The 11845-nt window shown below is 42.6% G+C and overlaps 1 protein-coding gene and 1 long non-coding RNA gene across 2 annotated transcripts; one reads left to right on the top strand and one right to left on the bottom strand.

Annotated features, from left to right (window-relative positions):
• Positions 1 to 10192, top strand: fbf1 (Fas binding factor 1; the record flags this gene model as incomplete). Its single annotated transcript, XM_080511722.1, has 29 exons — positions 1 to 38; positions 223 to 253; positions 577 to 667; positions 751 to 820; positions 1216 to 1266; positions 1349 to 1493; positions 1621 to 1701; positions 1809 to 1850; positions 2191 to 2319; positions 2990 to 3119; positions 3339 to 3466; positions 3550 to 3643; positions 3719 to 4138; positions 4226 to 4291; positions 4372 to 4442; positions 5101 to 5141; positions 5318 to 5449; positions 5537 to 5637; positions 5775 to 5981; positions 6522 to 6629; positions 6765 to 6904; positions 6994 to 7112; positions 7926 to 8048; positions 8143 to 8319; positions 8463 to 8639; positions 8725 to 8862; positions 8940 to 9033; positions 9116 to 9249; positions 10127 to 10192. Exons 1-29 carry the CDS (start codon positions 36 to 38, stop codon positions 10190 to 10192), a joined length of 3309 nt encoding a protein of 1102 aa, XP_080367848.1. The 5' UTR covers positions 1 to 35.
• A 2-nt stretch (positions 10193 to 10194) lies between these two features.
• LOC308141532 lies at positions 10195 to 11646 on the bottom strand. The gene is made up of 5 exons (XR_013936980.1): positions 11418 to 11646; positions 10967 to 11021; positions 10732 to 10787; positions 10487 to 10545; positions 10195 to 10316 (listed from the first exon to the last, which is right to left on the bottom strand). It is a non-coding gene; the product is annotated as an uncharacterized lncRNA (long non-coding RNA).
• Between the last annotated feature and the right edge of the window lie 199 nt (positions 11647 to 11845).

Here is an 11845-nt window from a genome sequence, read left to right as displayed (position 1 = left end):
AATGTTGGCTAACTCGCACTGCTGGCAGACCTGACATGGTGAGTCAAAAATCGGCATCAATTGTCCTTATGTGTGTCGTTTTGATCACGAATAGGATGTTTTTGAAGACGCGACAACTGATCTTTGATTGCAGCGTGGATCATCATGTAAATCATGTGATCGCACTGTAATGCAATAGAAATGCTCATGATGTTAACGAACTATTTCTACTGTTGCTTATAGGCTACAAAACCGAGGGGGAAAACCACTAAAAGTAAGTCCCACTGGAGATATTTAGATGTTGTACCCTAGCAATGCTTTCTAATTTATAATACCCGTGTAACAACTCACAGTGAATCCTCTTGGATGTGTTGGTTCACTGAAAAACGGTGTGATTTGTCTCAGAAAGCTTTAAGAATTGGCCTTGGAGGGTGCCAAACTGCACTATTGCCCCTCCGACCACCGCCAACTACTCACTCTCATACTGCATTGACCCTCAATAGAGTTTTTGTACTTTGTTACCTTCAACCTTTGTGTCTCTTTTGAGTGTATTGTTTCCAGTCTATGTTAAATATTTCCCCTCGTGGTTTTCTAAAGGTTCCTTAATAGACGAGGATATGTGCGACAGCTTATTTGACGTAAAAGTACCTGTACGGGGGACTGTAGCTCGCAGCAAACAACTGAATCGGTAAGTTTGGAAAATCAAAGAGTTACACATTTTGTTTCTGGTTTATAAGTCTCCCTGTGTTTGAGTTGTATATTCTTTTCCAGCTCGTCTGCTACTGATAATATCTTCAGTATGCTGGCCGAGGAGGTGAAAAGAGATGGCACGGATACTGAGGTATGCAGGGAAAGTGTGAAAACTGTTTTTCTTGTGCCTGCCTCTTTAAAGCGGCGAGTCACATAGATTACTATCCTAGATGGTAGATGGACCCATTTAAATTGACAAAAACAGAGAGGGCGTGTTGGAGAGGTGAGGTATGCTAGAGTAATTAGGTCTAGAAACCTGTTGGTTGGCTGCGCAGGTGAAGACCAACAGGTGAGGAAGGTTGAGAGATTGGTGAGCTTGGGATGGGTAAAAGTAGAAAAAAAAGGGCTGATGGTAGGAGAGTAGAATGGAGAAAGAAAGGGAGTGATATACGGAATACCCCTAAGTGTTGAGTTAAAAAAAAAAGCTGGGCGAGGGTTTGAGGATAGGGACTTTATTGTTATTTATTGTTTTCATATGTGTTGAAGGACTCTGATGTCTCAGCGGCTGATCCTAATGACTTTCTGAAGAGCATGAAGGTGAGTTATTAACGGTGCAAAGTTAACTTCACTCTTGATGTTCTGCTGAAGGTCACTGGTTTTACCTCCCATCTTTTCTTAGGAAATTGATGATATGGAAGTTGACCTTTTTTCATTAAAGAAGAAGCCCAGTTCAGCTCCTGCACAAACAAAGCTGCTTGGTAAAGGCGGGCCAGGGAAAGATGCTGCTGTGTTAGACAGTACCCATGCAGAGCCAAAGGGAGCAGGTAGTTCAGTTCAGAGTGTTCTTGCATGAATCATTTTCTCATTATTAGCTTCATGGTATTACCACCTTTGAAGTTTATGTTAATAGCAGCAATCAGAGAAGGCTTTGTCTGCCTCCGTTGTTCTCAGATGAACCTGCCGGAGTTGGTGCGAAGCCAAACTCGGCACCTTCATCCACGGCCCGAACCTACAAGAAGTTCACTTTCGCTGGTGAGTGAAAGGACTGAGATTCTTGTTATCTAACAGAACAGAACAGAAACATTGTTGATGACTGCAAGATTTGTTTTGTTTTTTCTCAAACTGCTGCTTAAACTCAGATGGTGATGGTGAAAGTCTTGGTCACACACCTCACACTAAAGGTACTCATTGCTCCTGGTTTAGTGTCTATGGGCAGTTTCAACGGAATAAATGCCTAATATATTCTCAGTAGTTACATGTCACACATAGACATGGAGCAAGATTGGCCAAAATTAGAAGATACCACATGTAGAAACCTGGCGTGGAAAAACTAAATAGCATTACTTACAATATTGTGTCAGTGTGAATTCATGTAAATAATCCCTACAAGTCATATTGAAACATTGAAATCATGAATACAATTTACATATGTGATATTTATTGTGCATCATATGTGTATGCCCACTGTCCTATTGTTTTCACACTTCATTAAAAGAGTGATAAATCTAGCTTCCCCTGCAGATGACCTACTAGATGACCTGGATGACTTTCTCCCAGACAAAACCACACCAGCATCTAAAAATAAGCCGCCCAAACCTGAAAAATCTGCATTGTCTCCTTCACTATCTCCCATCCTGAAGAGAGAAACAAGTAAGTGAGACTCTGTGAGATTACTTTTTTTTTTTTTTGCCTGCCTCTTTAGGAGGTGAGGTGCAAAGATTACTCTCCAAGATAGCCGTTTAATTTTACTATTAATTACTTGAAAATTCCAGAGGAAAGTTTGTGTGCTTGCATCTCCTTTAATCTCTTCCATGAGGTGCTTCTCTCATCCGCTTTGCATGGAAAAACTTTTTCGCAGTTTTTTTTGCGATTTATTCGAAAATGGTTTGCCGAATCATTAACAAAACTCCAAGCAGCATATTCCTGAAAGTTCCGCACGTTTTGATGTGGCAGAAAAATAACAATCAAATGTAATTCCTGCCTAGGATAATAACCTTTGCGTCTCGCCTCTTAAAGAGGCACACAAACAGCACAAAAATAAACACAATAATAATTCTTTTATTTGGCCTGTGACCAGTCCCATCCCATTGGGATCACGGACACAAAAAGCACATCAAAACGTGCGGAACGTTAAGGAATATCTTGCTCTGACTTTTGTTAACGAGTCGGTTAACCATTTCAGAATAAATTGCAAAAAAACTGTCAGAAACATGTTTCATAGGAGAGGCAGGCAGACAAAAGTTCCTTTGGAATTTTCGAGTTCTTTCTGTTGTTGCCAGTACATTTCAAGTGCTGAATGTTTTGTTCCTTATTTTTTCAGATAAAGAAGCAAAGAAAGGCGAGTTTACGTTTGAAGATGATAAGGATGACCTAATGGATGCTCTTGGATTTGACAGTGATAAAAACAGTCCCAAGAAAAAGGAGGCTCCACTTTGGTCTTCTAAAGAAAGGTAACAGCTCTGGTTTCCGTTTTCCTTACTTGCTCTCATTGCTGTCCTTATTTATAGTACTCCGACTAATAAATAATTACTGCACTGGTGCTTTGGGGTGCAACTACAAACAAAGCTAAACCTTGACAGTATTTTACAAACCAGCATCCGGGTTCATTTTGCTTCATTAGCTTTGTAGCCGAGCATTAACTCCGCCTCTCTGTTTAATCTAACTCTCAGGAGTGACACCCCTCAGAGAACTCGCACTCGAATTGATGAAATTCTGGAGGGTTTCACTTCGCCACAACTTCTGGAGCAACCACCCACGGGTGAGAGGAAGGAGCGGGAGAAGGCCTCGGCCGTGAAAAGTAATAGAATATGATAGTTTTACAGAAGTTAAAGTAAAGTGTTGTTTTCAGATGAAGTCTGTAATTCTGTTTCCTTTCATCAGAGCCACAGTTAGAAGATGACCTGGCATTTGGGTCCTACCAGCCCACCGTGGGGTCGACTGCCGAAGGACGCCGGTCCCGCAGACAGTCTGTCAGGTTCGTCCAGCGTCAGTTGTATACCTTCCATCAGGTGATCGTTCCACCATCTCACTCTTTTCTTTGGATCATCAGATTTTCTGCAGAAGACGTCAGTGCGCCCTCGCCAGAAAAGAAACCGGAACCCACCAACCCCGCGCCCATGCGACGACGCAACTCAGCCGACTGGCTGGGCCTGAAAACGGGTGACGAGGCCAACTCTCTTGACGATGACTCCAAAGAAAAGAAAAGTCCAGCAGTGTCTCCAAAGACCCCGTCAAGTCCTTTACTGGAGAGAAAGCCCTCCGTAACTAGCGCAAAATTGAACACAGCCCCAACTGATACTCCCTCCAGTCAAACAAACCCAGAAATGTCTCAAATCCAGAGGAAAGACGAGGCGGGGGGGGACTGGTTAGCTGCAGCGCTGAACAGGAACAAAGCTCTGATGGCATCGGACAAGGAGGGGAAAATGTCCAAGCTGGAGGAGTCAAGCATGGATCTTGAGTCGCCCGCGAGGTACTGTGGAACAACACTGGACAAAACCAGCAGCAACACAACAAAAAAAATGTGTTCTTTTATAATGAAACCCAATGTTGTTTTCAGCAAACCAGTGATTTCACCAACTCCAAGAGAAAAAGAACACACTTTCCTGACTGCGAAAGAAACAAGGTAATATTTTTCCAATGTTCATTTATCAAGCCCATTTATATTGCATCATTATCACTGTTGGCCATTTTTGTTTTATACAGAGACATTTTACTGGAAGAGCCCGGCCCTGCTGCTACCTTTACAGCTCTCAGTGAGGGAAGAGCCAAACGAGGTATGAAGCTCTTTCACACTGAGATCCATCCATCCTGCTGAAAGGAAGAATTCATTTTTCAAAGTCAAGTATCTCACTGGTATCATTGTCACACGATCGTCCATTCATTTATTTTATTTTTCATCCACGTGTTGAGCATTTCCGGTCATAAAATCATTCTTTCACCCTGCTCAAAATAATAGCCAGCCACATTTTCATCATTGATTGAACTGTCTTCCTTTGTCATGCAGATGCTACCAACACCTCCCACATCACTCCCCTGCAGTCTCCCTCTGTAGTTAACCAGTATACACCCACCCCACAAACCTCCACCTTTACATCATCCTCACGAGCTCCCCCTCATGATAAATTAGACATAAACCCTCAGTTTATCTTATTCGTCAGAGCCTGACCAAGTTACTGCTGTCAGCATTAGTCATCCCAAACCTCAGCTTCAGACCAAACTTCCCCACGTTGCCTCTCGCCATGGATCAGGGTCGCTCAGGGAGCCAAGTCAGGCTGATGGAACTGAGCCACAGCCATTGCTGCCCAACTCTTTTTCTGCTATTCTACCCGGCACAGTACTGTGGAGGCAATCTGAGGGAAATCACCAAGTGTTTGTAGACGCACTAGCTTTCTCTCCAAAGATTGCCACTTATGTTTGTTTCCTTTCCTTCAGTTCCAAGGCAGAGCCAAACACAGAGTGCTGTCCAACAACAGGTATTGTAACTATTCCGCAATAAAGATGTCGCTATTATCACAAACAACCCTCAACCCTCTTACTTCTTCCGTATAGGCAACGAGGAGATACTCTTCAGGAGCAGCTTCTGCTACAACAAAGCATTCATCAGATTCATCTCCTGACTTACAGTTATTTTGCTCTTCTTTCCCTAAAGATGAAGCAGACTCAGCTGTCGGGTCTTGGTGGTGTTGCTGATACCGGGGTGCCGCAGAGAGTTGCAGACAAAGAACATCTACTGGGAGATCATCAAGCTTTTCAGGCCCGTATCGTCCAATTGGAGGGACAGGTATGTGCTCATGGTAATGATGGGAGGATGAATGTTCCCACTGTATTTGTACGGCCAAATTTAATAGCGATGTGTGCAATGATGAAGGTGAAGACGTTGCAGCTGGAGAAAGAGCAAAGCCAAGTGATGCTAGAAAACATCCAGCAGCGCCATACGCAGGATATGGAGCTCATGGAGAACACACACAAGTACGTCTGAGTTCACACACACACACACAAATAAGTTCTGCAGCCAAGTCTACATTTTAAATATATTATAAAAAAATTCTCTGATCATTCAAGTGCGACTGTCCCCTTGACACGTTTTTTTTTTGGTGCTTTTCCAGGGCTCGTGTGAAGCAACTGGAGGATTTAGCTTCCCAGAGGGAGACACTAGCACAACTTGAGTGTGAAGAGCTAATGGAGCGTCTTTCTGCGGCGACACGAGCAGCTGAGGAGGAACGCTCCGAGCTGCAGGCGCAATACCAGCGCAAACTGGCCCAGGCACAGCAGGACCGAGACCGCGAGGTGGAGAGACTCCGAGATCTTCAGAGGTAAAATTAGAAGAAAAACAAAGGAAAACTGTTGTGGCAACAGATGGATTCTTAAATAGTAGCAGGTTCCCTATAATAAGATTTCTTTTAGCTCTCCAAACACACTTACTGATCGAAAATTCATTGTTCAAAACAGTAAAAAGAGGAAGCAACATAATATACAGTTCTTCTCCTCCATGACACCCAACATAATACAAATAATTAATATTATCTCTATATCGCCTTTCAAAAACAAAGCTACAGGGTCACTTAGACCTAAACAAAAACTGGAGTCAATAAAACAAAATACAATCTTAAACAACAGAAATACAGTTTTAGACAAAGTCAGAAAAAGTGTTAATTTATAGAAGAAGGTTTTGAAAGAGAATAGACTAGAATATGAATACTTTATTATTCCAAGAGGGTAATTATTAAAATGGATCCTTTGCTGAATAATACCAAGAAACCCCTGGAACATAAACTAATGTTAAAAGACAGATTATACATTAAATATCACTCAGTAAGTCCCTAAATTAGGTATTTATCCACTTTCCTCTGTAGAAAGTCCATATCAGAGATGAAGAAAGACCACGAAGATCAGATCCTGAGACTGAAGAGGATGAAGGAGGACGAGATCGATGCTGTAACGAGTGCAACTTCCCAGACCAGGTAAGTCAATTCTTTCATGCTTCTCTGTGGAAACGACGTCAAAGCTGATGTTTCTACACTTTCATCACCAAGTGACTGTTGAAGACGGACTAATGTCAAGACTTTTAATACCATAACATCACTGTCTTCCTCCAGGTCTCTGGCAGGAGTAATTGAGCAGATGGAGCAGTTCTCCTCTCGACTCGGGGCGCTTTCTTCTCGAGTGGAGAGCACGCATGAGCATTCCACTCACGGCCTGGAGCAAGGGGCACGGCACAGAGACGAGCAGCTCCAAAGTACTGCAAAGAGACACACGTGCACACAAGTTGTCTCGCGCCGCAATCAGGTTAAGGTCATTCTTTAAATGTGTGGTTTTTTTTTTTAGTGATGCAAGACCGGCTGGCCCAGCAACAGAAAGCCATGGCAGACGAGAGGGCGTATCTCAAGGAAATCATCTCCAGGATGGATACGCAGCTCAATGAGCAGCAGAGGCAGTTGGAGAAGGTGAGGATTTAAAACACAACTGAGGCCAGGGTTCAATACATTTGAGTGCCTTTTGTTTGCTTGAATAGAGACACTCACAAAATATTGTAATGTTTTTTTTATATCTATTCATAGAGTTTCAGTAGAGGCAACAAAACATGTGAGAGACAGCCACAGTAAATATTGTGGGGTTGCTGAAGAGACAAAAATACTTAACATGCCATTTCTTCAAAATTGGCATAAACAAGTGAGATCCCGCTAACACCCATCTGCACTGCTTAAAAGTCTGTTCTGATATGGCCTTTATGGAAAATTTGCAGCCAAGCAACTATTTTTAAAAGTGCACGTGAATTAAAGAAATTGACGAGAGACCATTTGAATCTTCTGTTCCACTTTGTTCAGCTCACTGAGGGGCTGGAGCTGTTGATGAAGGTAGAGACAGAAAGACTCAATTTTAGAGGCACAAATTAACCTCAAAACAGTCGCCCGCACAGGGAGAACAGAAAGTACAGGAAGGCCATAACCAGACACGCAACTTGGGATGTAGGCAAGAGCTTAGTAGACCTCAAGAAAATGGGGAGATGAGATGGCCACAATTAGTTTTCCTTCCTACTGTTACGAACATATTCCTCTCCAGGAACTCAAGCAACAGATCAGCAAAAGCTTCAGTGTCGTCTTTCTGGTGTAAATGATCTCAGAGAAATAAATCAAATAGATCAAATCCCACCCCAAAAAAACTGGTGACAAGTTGTTGAAGACAGTAACATTCCTCTGGAAATTGAAACTGACACTTTTCTCCAGCAAGATGATTTTTGTGTTTAATGTATGCTTCAGGAGCGCTGGAAGATGACAGCAGAGCTGGCAAAAGCAGACTCGATCCGAAGAGGCCTGGAGGAGGAGCAAAATGTCCTCAACATGCAGATCAGCATTGAGCGGAAGGAGCTGGAGAGAGCCAAGGTAAACCTGACAATCACACACGTCAGTGGAGGCGCATACACAGATGCTTTATGCCCCCTGCCTCACCTTTCAACCATGACATTCCCTCCATCAGAGCGCACTGCTGGAGGAGCAGAATTCGGTAATGCAGCACTGTGCGGACGAGAGAAGGAAGCTGGCGGCCGAGTGGGCCCACTTCCACGCACAGGAGAAGCAACGCTATGAGAGGGCCGAGCGCGAAGCCAGCAGCCTCCTGGAGAGGAGGGAGGGCACCATCATCAGTCTGGCACAGGTGGGCTTTAAGAAGAACGATTGTTCTTCAGTTCATTTGACCTCTCCACTCATCAAAATGCAGAGTCAAGAAATACTCTTACTTTCAAAATCGTTAAGTTTTAAAAGTACACACGATCTCAAACGCAGCACTTTGTTCTTTAGGAACAAGCTGACCTGAAGCTGCGCACGGCGGAGCTCAAACAGAAGGAGCAGTCTGTGGCGCAGGAGCGAGAGACTCTGGACAGACTGAGAGAAGAGCTGGACAGAGAGAAGGAGAGAGTGAGCAGCACAGCTCTGCGGCTCAAAACACGAGCGCAGGAGGTGGAGGCCTTCAGCAAGGTAATTTCAAAAATACACCGACCCCCGTGCGCACGCAAGCCGAGGGTAAATGACTTGACTTCTGACCGCGCCGTGTCTTTGGTAGTTGGCTGCGGAGAAGTACGAGGATGGGGAGAGAGCCATGCAGGAGGCAAAACGTGTGGAAGCAGGGCATGAGGCACGACTGACAAACATCCATTCCAGAACAGAACAGCTGAGGCTGCAGGAGCAGCGAGTCTTAAAGGTGTGCATTTGTGTTACTCTCTTCACATGCACCATAATCAATCAGATCAATATTGACCTAATCACCTTTTCTTACAGGAGCGAGTGCGGACGAATCAAGTACAGAACAGAGAAAGCCTCAGCGAAAACCCGTCCATACCACTGATTCCATCTATCCTACCAGTTCTACCAGGTGACGGTTTAGGTTTTTGTTTTAACTTTTTAAATTCCAACGAAAGGTAAATAACAAAGGTGTTTAATTTTCCTCTTTGTAGAATCAATGTCGGTGTTTCCACACTCTGGACTGGCTCCAACCCCGAACCTTCCCTCTACTTGTACTTCCTTTCCAAACTCCCAGGCCATGGCACTTCAGGCCAGCCTGGCTCTGTGGAAGTACACTGCAGAAAAGGTAATTGGTCAAGGCTCACGTGAAGCTGAAGCAAAGGTTGCCTTGCACTCTGCAATAATGAGCAGTTTTGAAAAAGGCCTAATTGATAACTGCACTTTCCCCTTCTTCTGCTTTATACATTAACTATATACTGCTCACTACACCCCACCTACTGACCGGTTTTTACTTCCAGCATCAATTAAATTATTGTATTAGCAAATACTGAGGTCAATACTTAACTAAATGTTAATATCATGCATACATGCATTTGTACAGCTTCAAAATGCAATATAGCACAAGACTGGGACCAATTCTCACTCACCAGTTGCACAAATTTTCTGATTTAAATTGGCCAGATAGAAAATTGAATGACTATTCTTATCAAGTTTGTAACTTGTGCATTTTGATCATTAATGCAGTACATGACATCACAGCTCGGCTTTCATTTCATCCATTTTATTTCAGAAATGCTCAAGATCTGCATCAGTCCACACCAGAAAACCAAAGATATTTCACTACACAAAAAGTGAATTACAGCAAAACATTCTGATCACATGTTTGAAGGGTTGGATAAAGCACAAACCCATTAAATCCCCACCTCTTCTCCAAAAATATAGGATTTATTAGCTTATACTTAACAAGTAAAACATGTTGAAATATTCAAATCGTGATAAAAGTCATCAATAAAGTACATTTTTCAAATCACGGTTATAAGTGTATAAAGTATATATAAAGTGGTTTGACCATATCTGATTATACAAATTACTTTTATACAATTTATATGCATAGAAATGTATTCACACATGTAGATTTACAGCATGCAAGTGTATTTCTCCATCAGCTGTACAAAACATCCAATGTAAATGAGTAACTTGTGTTTGTTGTGTTCCGTCTACAGGATCGTGAATATCTTAAAGAGGAGCAGATCTATCTGGAAAATTTAAAGAAGAAATCATACAATTAATAAACATGGACCAAATAAAAACTATTTTTGTGAAAGTTGGGAGATCTTGTGCTGGTATAAAAAATAAACATTGACATGATTGTTCTCTGGCAAACATCTGGTTTGTCCTGCAGATCACTTCTCTCTGAAATCAAAAGAAAATGCATCAAGGTAAGAAAATCACAATCCGGACCAAAGTGGTTGTGTACTTCTGGTCAAGCCTCAGGTTACCGTAACTCCACACTTCTGTTCAGACAGGGATAACTTTTATCATCACTGGCTTGCATTATAACACGCCTACCCAACAGTATTTACCTGTGCAAGTCAACTTCAGACAAAAGCTTGTGCTTCTGATCAGTCTGCTCCAGCTGCATCTGTGTAAAGACAAAAACATCTGGATCACCAACCGTTCAACCTATACACGTCGAAGGTGGCAGATTGAGACATTTCTCAGAACAGCTATTGCCATCGTCAGTTATCGCATCAGACGGCACTTCCTATGCAGCAGTTATCATCACTGAAAAGTGGGAGAATGAAATCACAAGTTGTTGAATGCACACCTTTTCACTGAAGTCTTCTGGCATTCATCCTTTTGTGTCGTGGACAGATCTCACATCTGCAAAGACACTGCATTAGAGATCACTCTTCATTAAAATGCAGCTTTGAATATCAATCAGCAGCATGTCAGCTACCATTGTATCCACATGATGTTTTTCATCGGACAGGGATAACAAACTCATCATTAGCACTGCACGTGGGCGGGATTACAGGCCAACTGTTTAAAAGCAGATTTACCTTCCAGCGTGTATTCACCAAAAAGGTGGGCTTTATCCACATTGACCACAGATGTCTGAAATAGAAGAAAAGTCTGAGTGCAAGCTGGTGATCAGTGTCTTAACCAGCTGAACATGCAAATTAACTCAATTTATTATGGCTGATGTTTCAACTCAACTGGTTCCCTTGTTAACGGGTGGCCGACTTCCTTTAACGTGCGCCCAAGATTTTAACATCTGCCGTTACAGGTGACGCTCAGGTAGGTTGGTCACCAGTTAACAAGGAAGCCAGTTAATCCGAAACACCGGATCCGCTAAATTAAAAATAGCTAAGCGAATTCAGGGTTTATATTGCGACGCCAAACAATACACGTGAATGAGGTGAACGCTAAAACATTACATATACAATACACTCTGATGAATATCCACTTCTGTCAAGTGCCTCTGCATTAACTTAAATAAAATTAACTCACCACATGCAGCTTTACGCACAGGGCCAGCGAGGACTCCTTACACGTGTTGACCGGCTAGCAGGCTAGCGAGCACACAAACTATCCGCCCATTTTCAGACTTCCAGTTTAGTCTCGTTGTTTTTAACAGATACTTCACTCATTTTCACGGTGGGTCTTCGCTACCTGATGCTAGAAGTACAGTAAACTGTAGATTAACAAATAAAAATACGGTATTCGAGCAGCGCTCCATGTCTCCTCTACTCAGCCGAGAACAGGAAAGGATTTGAAATCGCGCGTGATCTTATTTTATTCACGCAACGCGTCATAAGGCACGTGATTTCTGACTGGGTGTGGCTTAACCATAAACATACAAAGTTCAATTTACTCCATAATTTACTAAATAATTACGGAAAAATACCATCAGTACACAATGTTTTATGACAATAAAA

The sequence above is a fragment of the Blennius ocellaris genome, assembly GCF_963422515.1.
Source record: "Blennius ocellaris genome assembly, chromosome: 16".
NCBI lineage: Eukaryota > Metazoa > Chordata > Actinopteri > Blenniiformes > Blenniidae > Blennius > Blennius ocellaris.
The sequence above is the reverse complement of the archived record's forward strand: the minus strand, read 5'-3'. Positions and strand labels throughout refer to the sequence as shown.